The sequence below is a fragment of the Rhodofomes roseus genome, assembly GCF_022264815.1.
Source record: "Rhodofomes roseus strain CIRM-BRFM 1785 chromosome Unknown C8Q71scaffold_29, whole genome shotgun sequence".
In the NCBI taxonomy this organism is placed as follows: Eukaryota; Fungi; Basidiomycota; class Agaricomycetes; order Polyporales; family Fomitopsidaceae; genus Rhodofomes; species Rhodofomes roseus.
The window spans coordinates 414,195-428,490 of NW_025952985.1; the positions used below are offsets into that span (position 1 = coordinate 414,195).

Below are 14,296 nucleotides of genomic sequence, written 5' to 3' on the forward strand. Positions count from 1 at the left end.
AATGCAACTAGCAGCAGGCTCGTGGACCGCCGGTAATGGGACCAAGTAACGCCGCCGTGGCCATCGTCCAGGATGAGGCCTGAGAGCCAGCCTGGTAGTAGCATGGCGGGTTTTCGGCCTTGACTCTTCGCTCAGATTTGTTTGGCTCTTTAAATGGCTGTGCACGCAACGTGCGGCAGCCCGGGCCCGCAAGGATAGAAAAAAATGAAACAGAACACCCATGAGCCTCAACGACTCTTACATTCGAGAAGAACACACTTGCCTGAAGAGATATACTGTTCAGGGAGGTTTAGAGCCGGCTGGGCGCCACATAAAGATTTCTAACCCAAGATTTGCCAACGCCGATTTCACTAGCACAGCGTCGTCCGTTACATGCAACTGTGCTCATCCGGCGGTCAGTCCGAGCTCAAATAAAAAGTTATCTCACCAAAGCCCGGTCTGATGCCACGACTGCAGGCATGCCAGCAATGATGGGGACAACCCTCGCCCGTCAGGGAATCTGTAACGTGGACTGGATATCCAGCGATGAACAACGTACTTCCAATAGACCGAGGCAACAGCTGAGTTGTTCGTACGAGTGCCGGCATAGACCCCAGGTGGCGGTGCGGTGCTCTGAGTCGGTCGCACATTGAAAAAGGGCGAAACATCCCTCCGAGTTGATGAACAGAAGACGACAAGGAGCGTACGGAATGCAAAGGCCTACAGCTTCGGCTCGAGCTCCAGTCCCTCTGACCACGACGCGTATGCCTCCGTCGCCTCGAGCAATCTTTTCGCCTTGTCGTTGAACGTCGCGACCGCATCAGGACCCAGCGGGAGATGGAGCGGTGGGTTGGGCAGCGAAGCCAGTCGGTAGATGATCTCTACGCCCTTGACGGGGTCTGACATGCCCTCGCCGCTCAGCATCTTGCTCATGTCGGGCTGTTTGTAGGCAGGGTGCGGCGGGGCGAGGTCTCCCCTACCATGACCGCCAGTGTAAAATGAACCGGGTTCGAGGAGCGTAACCTGCACGCAAAGCAACATGAGGAAACGTGCTAAACATGGGCAAGAAGTGCGACAGCTGTGCTGACCTTTATATTCCAACTCGGGTCGACTTCTGCGGCGAGAGCCTCGGTTATGCCCTCCATCGCTGCAACCGCGGTAAGTTGACTACATCGCCCGGCGATTACGATTGCATCTACTCACCGTGCTTCGTGCCGCAGTAGAACCCAGTGCGGGGAAAGCCCGATATGCCACAGAGCGACGAGTTCTGTATCAAATGTCCGCCGGCGGGCTTGTTGAACTCGCGGAAGTAATGAACGGCCGTCGAGGTAACGTTCACTGCACCCCAGAGGTTCAGTTCGAAGAGGTTGCGGGCCATGACGTCTGGAGTTCCCTCCACGGACCCAAGGACGATGCTCCCCGCGTTGTTGAAAACGACGTCGATACGCCCGAAGTGAGCATGCGCGGCGCTGAAAGCTTGCTTGACTTCGTCGGATTTGGTGACGTCAAGCTTGAGGACGAGGAGCTGCGAAGAAGAATACTTCGACGACAGTCCTGAGAGCATCTCTGGCTTCCTGAGTGTCGCCGCCACCTTATCACCATGCCCAAGGGCGGTCTCCGTCACGAGTCGTCCGAAGCCGGTCGACGATCCAGTTACTGACAGTGTAAGCAACGACGTCTGGAAGCTTTATGACGAACTCACTGAACCAAATTTTCCCCGTCATTCTGGCTGGTTTGAGCTGGGTGATGTTGAAGATGTGCACTGACTGACTGCACCTGCGAATGCAATTCTCATGCTTTATACTTGCCTGGGAACGTCGACGCTGGGCTGACACAGAGGTCGGCGTACTTGCTCGGCCATGACGCCAGGAAAAGTCAGCATGACTGAGCGCCGTTAAGGTTGGATCGCACCGAAGCGTCCTGGTGAGAGACTGTACTGTACTGGGAGGTCACCGTGTCCGGAGGTGCACGAAGACTCGGGCAGAGCGCACATCGCCGAGTCCGTACAACTCGGGCAGCGCACGTGGCACAAACACGATCACGAGATCTCAGATCTGTGGACTCGAACCGTGGCTTGGCGGAGGTCGTCGCTGGCTGCCCACGTCGCGATCTCGCGCGTGCGCTACCTCCCTTTCCCCTCTACTCTCAACTGCTTATCTACTCAGTATCTTGAATCTACCTGGCACGCTACCGTTGTCCCGGAAAGCCCTATGTCTACACATAACGGCACCCACCTCACGACCTCGCGCATCAACCGCCTGTTCAGGCCGTTGCGTGCCAAATGCACAGCTCTAGCAGAATTCTCCTCACCGAGGTCTTACAAGAGACCCCACGTCTCTGTTACATACTCATATCACTCGCGTCCACCATCACGAACCGCGTCCACAGACTACGACGCGCCCCCTCTCGCTATTCTGCAACCGCCCGAGAGTCTCGGGTCGCGTATACATTTCGACCGAACCAGTCTCGAAAACGTGCAACTCTCACGGAAGATTTACGAGGTGCGCGATGCGTTTCGAAGCGTCGTACAGGCTGCCCTCGGCACCGACTCTACGGGTCCCCGGAACGACACGCTGCGCATTAGGTCTCTGGCAGCGATGTGTGCTTCCATCATTGGGGAGCAAGTACAAGCCGAGATTGCTGCTCGTCAAGACGAAGCTGAGGACGAACTCGAAGAATTGTATGCAAACATCGCTGCCGACACCCAGGAGGAACTCTACGAAGCTGTTCCTCTTCACTATCGAAGGTACGCCCTCCTTTTGTGGTAAACACAGCTCGTGGCAAACTACTGATACTATTCCTTAGTCACACTGTTATTTCGCATGCTCTCACTCTTGTCCTCGAGACTTGCCCCCATTATCCCACAATCTTGACCGCCCTCCTCGAAGTATGTCTTTCCCACAACCTGACTACCGAATCACACAACATCCTACACGCCCTTCTCCTCGAATCCATCCGATCATCCGTGTCGGGAAGCGCGACATGCCCGCTCCTACATCCCGCTCATAGCAACTACCTAACGACTCTCCGTGCAACATGCTGCTCCCGAGACTATCGCTCGAGCGCGAACTACCATCGCCTTGACAACTCGACCTTCACCGCCTTGCTCATTGGTGCATTATCACAGTCGCAGGTCGGTCGTGTCGATGCATGGACGTCAAAACCGGTCGCCCGACTGGCGAGGGATTTGCGAGCGCAGGACTTCCCAGCCTTCCTGCATCTCTGCTTTGGGCTGGCGGGCGATATTGTAGATGCCGACAAATTGCAGGCACGAAGGCGCTCGAAGAGGAAATCCCTTGTCCCAGAGCCCCTCGAGGACAAGCTGAGGCCCCGACTCGCTAAATGGATCAAGTCGGCCCTGGACCATCTCGTTGCCAGAGCCTCACAAGCAGAGGGCGGGAACCCGGACGCAGTTCGCGCACATGAAGAAGCTATCCACCAGACAGTGGACTTCTTACTGCACGTATCGAAGACCGGACTCCAACTTGGGCCAGAGCCTGGCTCGACCAAACGGCCTCGTGCTGCAGACGGCCTCATCTGCTTGGCGACCTATTGCTTGGCCAGCCCTGCGTTGTCTACTCTGCCTTCTTGCGACCAGGAAGCCGTCGCTGCTTTCCTCCGCTGTTGTTCACCCATCACGGAGACGTATGGCTCCCTCGTTGGCCACCTCCTCACGGTCCCTGAACCTCCAGAGGCAACAAGCCCCTTTGACTTCCCTCTCGCACTCTCGCGTGCACCCTCCGAGGACGACACCACACCCCAACCTACGCCTCCGCCTGTGCCGCGCCTCACCCAGACAGAAGCGATGCAGGTGCTCCGACGGTACGCTCGCTCGTTGCGCGCGCATAGGCTGTACTTGCTCGAGGCGAGCCTATGGGGCAACGCCCTACGGCAGATCGAGGACGTCATCCTGACAGGTGGGCTGGGCGGCGCGTACCCGTTCCTGCCGAGGCGCGGTGCGGAGGCGGGGGAGGACCTGCATGCGCTGAGGGAGGAGCTCGTCGGGAGGGTCGAAGGTGCGGAGGCGCGCTGCTTCAGCGCCGGTGCGGAGACAGGCGCGATTACGAACACCGGTGCCCCTCAAGCGAGCACGTCGACATCGCAAGCGCTGTCGGGCGAATGGGTCTGGGAGGAGATGGTCGGCTCGTGGGTGCAGAAGTCCCCCGTCGTGGAACCTGCCCCCAAGCGGAGGAAACTCCACCACCCGAAGCCGCTCCCCGCGATCGACCTGCACGCCCCCCGCAAGCTGCGCTCGCAGTCCACGAAGAAGAAGCCTCAGGCCGAGCGCAGGCCACGTCCTTCCGCGCCGGCAGCGACGTCCTCAGGGTCGCGCACGTCTCGCCAGTCGACGCCTACGTTGGTTGCGAGTCCGGCCGGCGATCGCGATGCCCGTGATGATGAGGAGACGTTGGCGAGCTCCGAGTTTGAGGACTTCCCTGGGCTCAGCCAGAACAAGAAGCGCGCCCGGCGGCGGAGCCCCCCACGCAGTTATGAGGCCGAGAAGCCGGAAGAGCAGGCCAGCGCGGGTGAGGAAGACGAGCGGCGGCCTGGGCGTCCTATGGCAGGCACCGCTGCGGGCCATAAGGCTCAGCCGCGAGGCCGCAAAATGAGCAGATCGTCGACTCTGGTTGGTGACGCGGTGCCGAAGGCGATATGCCTGCATCCCGAGAAAAAGGGGAGGGTTCCCAAAACTACCGCACAATCGTTGTCGCGTGTGCGTCCTGTCCAGTCTTCGAAGAAACACGGTCAGCCTGCTCGCGAAGAAAGGGACGATGAAGTTGAAGAAGAGGACAGATCTTCTCGCGGCGTATGCGCCGCCGACGATCTCTCGTCTGACGACGTATTGAATTTGTTTGCGTATCCATCTTCTCCAGTTGCGACGCCGCGCAGGAGGAGCACTTTGAAGAACATCTAAGTCTTGGTATCTTGTATCATCTGCCCTACGTCTGATTGCTTTGTTATACCACGTCCGCAGTACTTTGCATAGTCCGTGTCATCCTTACTACACATCGTCTTGTATTCCTCGTCTGTGATTGGCTGATATGTACCGACTACATGAATTTCGACTTGGTTTTCTTGCTCTCGCATATGCAATTCCTCTTCTTCTGTTCACTGACAAAAGATCAAGCGTACCCGTAATTCTGTCTGCGTTTCCTCGATCCATTTCCGACATGCTCTTCAGTAGCAAACATTGCAGCAGTGTCATTCAATTGGGCGACGATCCCGACAAAGCAAATCATTTGCCTCAGTCTCGCAGCAGCGACATTGATCCCGCGCAAGAATGCCCGTAGGAGGAGCTCGAGAGTCCACCCGGAGTCCTCACTGGCAGGCCAACCTTCGAGGAGGAGGAGGCACGATCACGCTGATCGTCCTTGGATCGATCGTCCTGCCAGGCCGCCGCGGAATCGAATTCGAAGACGGACGCTCCACAACGCCTGCTGCGACCGCCTCGCTAGATCCCACGAACGGTGGATCTTCCCTGCACCCTCCGACGCCTCAAGTTTCATGTCTTCCGGCGCCTGTGCGCCACAGAATCCAGGGCTAGCAATTCACTGCAACACGGATGATAAGCAACGCTGATTGCCGCCACGAGCATGATGTTTGGGTTGCACTAGCAGTCTGGTATGAAGGTACTTACAGAACCACTGGCAGACGCCACCATTACATATCGCCAATCAGAGCAAATGAGCTTCCGCGTGCGAGTGATCCGGCGTGTGAGAGCGTAGGTGCGGAGGCTCATATACGTCTGCGCGAGCGTGCGGGAGGGGCCAAGTTCGGGCACGTTCCCTTCGCGCTGAGCAACGCGTCTCTCCGATCGAGCCGCGGGATGCATGAATGGCGCGCGCAGCCGTGGCGCACGATCTACTTCGCCTACCAGGGCCTGCTCACGGTGTTCGTCCGCACGCCGTGGCTTGCCCTCACAAATCTGCCGCGCTCAAGGAGGCCGCATCCTAGCTGGTCGCTATTCAAACGCGTGTTCTTGCCTATTCTGAGGGAATGGTCGGAGTTCGGGCCTATCGCGGAGAAGTGAGTGCCACGGACCACACGCACACGTTCCTCCGCTGAACATCCCACCCCGTTCGCGAAAAATGTAGAACGGGCAACATCATCCACTGCCCGACACACCACGCCATCCTCCCCGGCGCCGACTTCCACGCCCTCTGGCTCGAGCCCGACCCCACGCTCATCATCGGCCGCGTCAAGCACTACGCCGCCCAGGCACACGTCCAGCCCGCGCGCATCCCGGGGTACTGGCAGACCACCAGCCCCGACGTCGACCCGCACGCCCCGTCCGCGCCGGGCGAGCGCGTCATCCTCTTCTTCCACGGCGGGGGTTTCCTGTCCTCGTCCGCGCACCCGCACTACCTCATGGGCAAGCACCCGCGCGTGCACCTTCAGCACGTCCCCCGCGCGCGACGTGCGCTCGCGGTGGAGTACCGTCTGACGGACATCTCTCCGTTAGTAGGCCCACCGACAGACTCGGGGTGGGAGGGGCGGAACCCGTTCCCTGCTGCCCTCCTTGACGCGATCACGGGTCTGAACCATTTGCTGCACGTCGTCGGCTTCGCGCTGGAGGACGTCGTCGTGATCGGCGACAGCGCGGGCGCGAACCTCGCGCTCGCGCTCGCGCGGCACCTCGTCGAGAACGTCAAGGAGTTGCACGAGCGCCTGCCCAACAAGTTCCCGAGCCCGACGGAGGTGCCGAGCTACAGCCTGGTGTTGCTCAGCCCGTGGGGCGACCTGGGGACGTCGCACGCCGGCGTGGAGAGCTCGACCGCGACGAGCACGCATGATTACCTGGTGGACCCGTTTCAGGGTCCACTGTGGGCTGCGTCACAGACGTATCCGGGCCCGTTGGGGATCGAGGCGGCCAGTACGAACGAGTGGATCTCGCCGGCGTCGAAGTGCGTGGATCCAGACTTCAGGGGATTTCCGAGGACGTTCATCGAGGTGGGGGATATGGAGCGGTTGTTGGATGTGGTGAGGACGCTGAGGGATAGAATGGTGCGCGACCTTCGGGAGGGCAGTGCGGGCGTGACGTACTTTGAGGCGAAGGGTGCTGTGCATGACCATTTGTTGTTCCCGTTTGACGAGCCGGAGGATAAAGCGGTGTTGGTTGCGATTGGGGACTGGGTCGGGGAGAGCGATAAGTGAACAACGGAGCTTGCGGAATGCGACCTTCGAGTCTTGTAGCAGTACGAGTATATACCCGACATTATGCAGACCTGCATGCATGCGGACCCGTTCACTGCTCGAGGTGGGATTGATCAAAGTGTGGAGAGTCATCTCACTGTTTCATTCAGCTGTGGGCAAAGCCAGCGCCACCGTCAAGGAGAGATGGAGAGATCATGGACTAGAAGCATGCAGGATCTCATATAGATCATAGGTAACGCCGAAACAGGAAGGAGACCTACCTCATGCGGCTTGGTCGAAATGTTCTTCGGACCTTGAGGCCCTTCTACGCAGTCAGTCTTGCCGGGGTTTCGTGAGAAAGCAACCCTCATTCAAAGGCACGGACGGAGGGAGCGTGGTAAGTATGACATGATATGCGGAACTCCTTGCGCTCCATGTCGCGCATCTGCGAACTTCCGTCGGCCGGGTCACGTACGATTGATAGAGGGACGCAGTCGGGTATTGCAAGGTCCGAATGGGCGGGTTTGCTGCACGAACATCCAAAGCAACTTGGCAGAATAGGCCCGGATGAGAGCGAGCGTAGAAGTGCTTGTGACTCGCCAGCTCTCGGAACATCTACTTCGTCTGCGCGAATGACGCGGACGTAGAAATCCTGACCTTCATGGTGCACAGTAGACTCTGGCGCGGGGGCTCACTGGCCACATGGGCTCGGAATAACAACGAGCATGACGTCGCCCGTAGCACTAGACCAGAACAGAGCATGGGTGCCTCCATAAGGCTTGTATCCCAGTGCTCCAGAGCAGATACGTAAGTATCCGGTGGGAAGAATGCCATAAGTACACTGCGGCACGAAATGACTGGAATAGATATGTTGGATCGCGCAAAGTATCACAAGGATGGAAACGACTCGGGTTGAACGGTGTTCCCGCCAAGTGCAGCGGGTGCGGGGAACATGGGGCCCCGCTCCGGGGCCGCTGACCCGCCCCTGGGTGTCGGCTATGGGAGTAGGCGGTTCCGCGGTGGGCGGGCGAGCGAGGACGATGTGTGGGACGGGGAGGACGGGGATGAGGGTGCGAAGGACGAGGCGTAGCGAAGTGCAGATCGAGCCTGTTATGGCAGGGGAGGGCATGTGGCGACGCGGTGTGCTGGGCTGGGCGACCTCCTGCTCCCCACGGCCACCCGCACACTGCGCCCACCGCCCTCTGAGTCTCTGTGCGGGACGGGCCCTGTCGCTCGCTTGCCCCGGACGCTGATACGCTGCTCGACGGTGTCCCGCAGCGGGCAGAACCGGGACAGCCTCTGTTCGCCTGCCCGTCGCGTGACCCATTTATCGCCTTTTTTGGAAAGAGCTCACTCATGCTGGATGCAGCGTTCGCTCCGCCGCCCTCTTATAAGGCCCCTTCTCCACCCATCCGTCCCACAACCGCCCCTCCCCCTATTTCCCCCTCGTCTCGCTTCTCAATCTACCTCTCCAACCCGCTACCACTCCAATTTGGCCCAACCCCAACGGGTGAGTATCGGAGTCGTCCTCCCCTGTCCCCCGTGCGATGTTACCAGACGCCGTGGAGCTCGTGTGCTCTGCGACCTAGCCACTGCGACCGCGTCGGTCGCGTCTGGAAGGACGCATAATGCGCATGCTCAGCGGTGGGTGCTCAGTGCCGTCGTCTATCCGCCCCGATCGCGTCCTGGTCGCGTTCAGGCGTATAGGGCCTACGCCGTGGGCTGTCCGTCGCAGAGCAGCGCTCTGGATCACCAGCGATCTTCCGTACAGGCTCGCAGAGCCTCCCTCTCCGAACCTAGGCGTTTCTGCCCGCTCGCGCTCGCAGCGAAGCATGCTACTGGGCTGCCTACCTCCCTACGGGCATGGCCCATCCTTCGCGGTAGGCTACTCAGCCGCCAGTGTATCCTTCGCGATCGATGTGTCCCTCGCACGCCTGGGCCGTCCAGCTATCATCCTGGATCCCCAAAGATAGATCGCCTATCAAACTGCTGTGCGGCACTTCGCCCTACCGAAGGTGGTATGTGATTTCTCCTCCGTGCCTCGCACTGTCCCGGTTCTACCCGCTCCTGGTAGCCTTGGCCTGTGTTATCAGACAGCGGCCTTTGGTGTACTGGTTGCCTCAGCTGGCGGACACATCGATGACCGGTGCTTGCTCCGTTGCAACGCTCACGAGTCGGGACGTCGCGATGACATTCACCGATTGGCCGGAGTGGGTGTCGCAGATGGAACCACATGCGACAGTCTGGAACAGTCTCTCCAAGACGGGTTCCCGCTGTTGTATGTGCGAAGCTTTCTACTGGCAGGCCGTGTGTAGCCCCGAGTTGCGTCGTGGTGGTGGTGCACACCCGGGGTACATGGTATATGTACGTCAATCACCGCGAGCGTTATGGCCCAGGGCTCTGGCTGCATTGCGAATCTTCGTCCCCACCACTCCTCAGCTCGCCCAAAATGTCTGAGATCGTACTGAGACGTCTCGGTCTTGCGCAGACTGATACTGCCATGGCCTACCGCACGCCCTACGTGACCCCGCACATCCTCCACAAGAACTATGCTCAGGCTTTCGACGCAGAGCCGTCCGCACGTACGTCCACCGATCCCATATCTAGGCGTGCAGCGCAACTGACGTTCACTCAGTGGTCGGCCGCGACCTGGAGTACTTCTCCCAGGCCGGTTTCGACATGGACCGGATCCAGATCAAGCGCAACGCGCCCGTCGCCCAGCTCTACGAGGACGCCATCCGGAATGAGGGCGCCGTCATCTCTGCGAGCGGTGCGCTGATCAACTTCTCGGGCAAGAAGACGGGTCGCAGCCCGAAGGACAAGCGGATTGTGTACGAGGAGACGAGCAAGGACGATATCTGGTGGGGGAGCGTCAACATCATGATGGACGAGCGTACGTTCCCGCGTACTCCTGAGAGAGCCTGAGCTGACGAACGCTTGCCTGCAGACACGTTTGAGATCAACCGTGAGCGTGCCATCGACTACCTGAACACCCGGGACAACGTCTACGTCTTTGACGGGTACGCGGGCGTAAGTAGCGACGTCATCACCAAGCGCGGAACAATGCAGCTGATCCGTTGACCTCCCTTTTCGTAGTGGGACCCGAAGTACCGCATCAAGGTCCGGGTCATCTGCGCGCGGGCTTACCACGCACTCTTCATGGTAAGTCCCTTGCGCGTCTCGTACCGCTATGTCCGCCACTGACGTCACGCGTCGCAGAACAACATGCTCATCCGCCCGACGGAGGAAGACCTCAAGGATTTCGGCGAGCCGGACTTCATCATCTACAATGCGGGTCAGTTCCCTGCGAACCGCTTCACGAAGGGCATGAGCAGCACGACGTCCGTCGAGATCAACTTTAAGCGCATGGAGATGGTCATCCTCGGCACCGAGTATGCGGGTGAGATGAAGAAGGGTGTCTTCTCTGTCATGGTGCGCGTCTTTCCTTCGTCAATGTTATTTATGGCTCACGTTGACGCTCGTACGTAGCACTACCTCCAACCCGTCAAGTTCGGCCAGCTCTCGCTGCACTCGTCTGCGAACGTCGGCATCGAGAAGAACGACGTGACGCTCTTCTTCGGTCTGTCCGGCACGGGCAAGACCACGCTCTCCGCCGACCCGGTACGGAACCTCATCGGCGACGACGAGCACGTCTGGTCGGACGAGGGCGTGTTCAACATCGAGGGCGGGTGCTACGCCAAGTGCGTCAACCTTTCTGCGGAGAAGGAGCCCGAGATCTTCAACGCGGTCCGCTTCGGGAGCATCCTCGAGAACGTCGTGTACAACCCGTTGACCCGCGTGCCCGACTACGACGACATCAGCATCACCGAGAACACGCGCTGCGCATACCCGATCGAGTTCATCCCCAACGCGCAGATCCCGTGCTTGGTCGCCCGCCAGCCGAGCAACATCATCATGCTCACTTGCGACGCGTTCGGCGTCCTCCCGCCGGTGAGCAAGCTGACGCCCGAGCAGGCAAGCTACCACTTCCTCGCTGGCTACACCTCGTAAGTGTCCTCAGACCTAGCGTCCGAGAGTGCATTGCTGACCGCGACACAGGAAAACCCCCGGCACGGAGGACGGTGTCCTCGAGCCGATCCCGACCTTCTCGACGTGCTACTCCGCGCCCTTCATCGTGCTGCACCCCGGCCGCTACGCGGAGATGCTCGCGGAGCGCATGGCGAAGAACAACGTCGACTGCTGGCTGATCAACACGGGCTGGACGGGCGGCAAGTACGGCACGGGCAAGCGCTGCCCGCTCAAGTACACGCGCATGATCGTCGACGCGGTGCACTCGGGCGAGCTCGCCAAGGCCGAGTACGAGACCTTTGGCACGTTCGGGCTCCAGGTCCCCACCCACATCGAGGGCGTCCCCCGCGACCTCCTCAACCCCCGCCTCGCGTGGGCGAACAAGGAGGCGTTCGAGCGGGAGGTGCGCAAGCTTGCGGGCATGTTCCAGAAGGCGTTTGCGTTGTATGAGCAGGACGTCGAGGAGAAGGTCAGGCTTGCGGGCCCGCAGGTTGCGTGAGCGTGGTGCATGTATGAGTGTGGATGAGATGAGTGGATAACTGTGTCCGTACGGTTGGATAGCTGTCGAGTATTAGGAACACGCTGTATTATGTATTGTATGGTTATACCTGTACACTCTGACGGCAGGAGTGCATATGCATGTGTATAAGTATTATCCTCGACACGGGCGCGTCACTGTGAGCTCTTCGAGTCAGAGCATCCGTCGTCGTAGAGAATGAAGGTACAACATATTAGCTATGTCCTTCGCTTTCCAGGAATTACTCTCTTTCTAATAGCGTAATTGTACTTTGGAGCATTTCCATCGTCCCCTTCGCATAGCTAGATGTACACTGCAAAGCCTCGTATACGCCATTGCGACCATGACCTCATCGGTAACGACCCTCTCCTTCAGCCCTTCGTTGGATATTGTATCCCCATGCGGTACTAGCTATATGGTTGACCATCGATGTTTGCACGTTAGTATTATTGTGATGCGCTTGAGTGCAGTATGCTTATACAGACCTTCTGAAGAACACGAGCAGCGGATTCACGACATCTGAGAAGTCGGCCCTTCCCATGACGTGGATGCATTCGTTTATGATATCTTCATGGACGGACCCGTCCCCCTGTATCTCGGACCCAGACCATGACTCCTGGCGGAGTATTATATTCCTCATCTCCGTCCAGGTCGCCTTGTGAGGGACGCTGAATGGCGTAGGGTTCTATGAGACATACGGTCAATTGTGCTGTTGAGCAGAGGCATATATATATCAAAGGCGGGCAGTCACCTCGGCGATCCGATAAACAACCATTCCCCTCAGCTCGGGGTACACTATCTTGGCAGTCTCCCGCAACGTCTGAGCCAGGGCGGGCGGAGTTTGGTTGTCCTGCTGCTTGACGTAGAGGTCCCCTACGAACACGTAATGTCGCTGCGTTTGCAAAACGTCCGAGTCCTCGCGGAACACATAGATCCGCAGAGTTTTGGGCTCGGTCACTTGCGCTTTGGTGGGTTTGGCCATGGAGGGGGTATGGACTACGCGATGTGCACCTACTGGCCAGTTGTATACTCAGTGGGCCGGCAGCTCCCGGTCGTGATATTCCCACTGTTTCAGCAGAGCTTAAGTGGCAGATCTTGCATCTGGCCGACCGCACTGGAACGGTCCAAGAAATATTCATGACTCCCAGGCTGGGCGCGGTTTGTGCTTCTCCTTATCTTCGAGCGCTGCAGAGCTACCACGTCCGGTCAACCAGCTGAACGAACGGTAACACCACCTCTGCTGGTCTTTGGAGACATCAACAGCGTGACTAGTCGATACAGTACTGTCTGTGAGAGAAGACAAATTCATGAGTACGACAAACATGGTATAGCTGCATGCATCCTCAGAGCCAAGATCAGAGCGCACCACATCGAGCCTATGCAGACCACTTTAGGCGTCTGAAGACCGCATACAGTTGACCATGAGGGGAGCATCCTTCGGCAGTGTGGCGGCGGGTTACTTACGTGTACGAACCCATGGGGTCAACCGCGACCCAGACATGTGTCTGGTTATCATTTGGCTGGCCGTCACGTCTGGTGAGTACGAATCGTGGATCAGCACCGCGGCTTGATGCAAGGAAACACGACAGCAACGCAAACGACTTGTTGTGAGCTGAATGACATCGCAGGTGGTGTTCGAGGCCACACGGGTACTTTGATTGAGTAGACAAGTAGACCGTCGCCAAGCGGGTAGCAGAAAGACCGAACATCTAGCGACTAACTCTAGGTGATACGCCATGAAGCATATCACTGTAGATTGAAGAAGAGTAATGAGGGCATCGTGGAAGAGTAGACAAGGCGGCCTTCTCCAGACCTCTGTGGATCGCGTCCATGTCGAGCAATTCACAACGATCTTTGTCGAAGTGAGAGGACGCTGCCGGTAACGCTAGGCCCCTGGATTAGTAACGAGAGAATTCGCTCGGTGGGCAGAATGACTTACGTCTGAGGGTGCACACGATGTGTTTATTGAGGTGCGGGTATAATCCTAGTGGGGCCATATGCGCCTACTTATCCCAGTAGCGACAACCGAACTTTGCGCGTCCGATCATGTCTTGTCCTCGGATGGCCGGAGCTCGTCAATGGGTACCCTGACGAGGCGTTCGCCGGACGTGCTCTGCGGATCTGAGGTCGTTCTATCGTCTTGTTGGTGTTCGCGGGCAGACACTTCCACGGTTGCATTAGATTCTAACAATGATGAGATAAACAGGCAACTCACAGAATAGGCCCAGAATTCTGAACATGTTCGGCCATTGCTCCAACACTTGCCCACACACTGGACGCGCCCATGAGTGACGGTCTTCACGCGCGTGCAGATTACCACAGACCTTTTCCCGCGTCGGCCATAACATCGAAGTCGTCGCCCAGTTCGTCTATGCGTCTGACAAACTGCACACTCGCCCGTTCCAAGGCTGCAACCGCCTCGTATTCTTTCTTCTTTTCGAGAAGACGCGCTTGTGCAGCGGCATTCAACGCGGAATTCTGCAGCGTGGACTGTCGTGACGATGCAGCTGCTGATTGTCGCATTTGAGGCGGGAGAGTGGGAGAACAACGCGGATGAGGGAGAGGACTCTGAGGAGGTAGGTGGCGGGGAGAGATGCGTCCTGGGAAACGCGGTCGCGTGGGCCGTGGCCAGCGCGA

General features: G+C 58.5%; 6 protein-coding genes across 6 annotated transcripts; 4 read left to right on the forward strand and 2 right to left on the reverse strand.

The window, feature by feature from the left end:
- Positions 1-431: 431 nt before the first annotated feature.
- On the reverse strand, positions 432-2,002 carry C8Q71DRAFT_784821 (uncharacterized protein). Its single transcript, XM_047925052.1, has 5 exons — positions 1,756-2,002; positions 1,682-1,704; positions 1,183-1,635; positions 1,068-1,126; positions 432-1,002 (listed from the first exon to the last, which is right to left on the reverse strand). The coding sequence occupies exons 2-5, from the start codon at positions 1,701-1,703 to the stop codon at positions 700-702; spliced, it is 837 nt and encodes a 278-aa protein (XP_047774111.1). The 5' UTR covers position 1,704; positions 1,756-2,002; the 3' UTR covers positions 432-699.
- A 78-nt stretch (positions 2,003-2,080) lies between these two features.
- Positions 2,081-4,938, forward strand: C8Q71DRAFT_325107 (uncharacterized protein). Its single transcript, XM_047917826.1, has 2 exons — positions 2,081-2,725; positions 2,785-4,938. Exons 1-2 carry the CDS (start codon positions 2,190-2,192, stop codon positions 4,892-4,894), a joined length of 2,646 nt encoding a protein of 881 aa, XP_047774112.1. The 5' UTR covers positions 2,081-2,189; the 3' UTR covers positions 4,895-4,938.
- Positions 4,939-5,806: 868 nt separating this feature from the next.
- C8Q71DRAFT_799311 (Alpha/Beta hydrolase protein) lies at positions 5,807-7,134 on the forward strand (the record flags this gene model as incomplete). Its single annotated transcript, XM_047925878.1, has 3 exons — positions 5,807-6,006; positions 6,075-6,441; positions 6,472-7,134. 3 exons carry the CDS (start codon positions 5,807-5,809, stop codon positions 7,132-7,134), a joined length of 1,230 nt encoding a protein of 409 aa, XP_047774113.1.
- Positions 7,135-8,102: 968 nt separating this feature from the next.
- C8Q71DRAFT_325137 (uncharacterized protein) lies at positions 8,103-9,681 on the forward strand. Its single transcript, XM_047917827.1, has 2 exons — positions 8,103-9,131; positions 9,188-9,681. The coding sequence occupies exons 1-2, from the start codon at positions 8,477-8,479 to the stop codon at positions 9,568-9,570; spliced, it is 1,038 nt and encodes a 345-aa protein (XP_047774114.1). The 5' UTR covers positions 8,103-8,476; the 3' UTR covers positions 9,571-9,681.
- Positions 9,614-11,641, forward strand: C8Q71DRAFT_716301 (ATP-utilizing phosphoenolpyruvate carboxykinase; the record flags this gene model as incomplete). The annotated part of the gene is made up of 7 exons (XM_047921094.1): positions 9,614-9,695; positions 9,749-10,006; positions 10,061-10,143; positions 10,210-10,275; positions 10,333-10,545; positions 10,603-11,120; positions 11,173-11,641. 7 exons carry the CDS (start codon positions 9,614-9,616, stop codon positions 11,639-11,641), a joined length of 1,689 nt encoding a protein of 562 aa, XP_047774115.1.
- Positions 11,642-13,703: 2,062 nt separating this feature from the next.
- Positions 13,704-14,182, reverse strand: C8Q71DRAFT_716353 (uncharacterized protein; the record flags this gene model as incomplete). Its single annotated transcript, XM_047921096.1, has 3 exons — positions 13,704-13,822; positions 13,875-13,931; positions 13,984-14,182. The coding sequence occupies 3 exons, from the start codon at positions 14,180-14,182 to the stop codon at positions 13,704-13,706; spliced, it is 375 nt and encodes a 124-aa protein (XP_047774116.1).
- Between the last annotated feature and the right edge of the window lie 114 nt (positions 14,183-14,296).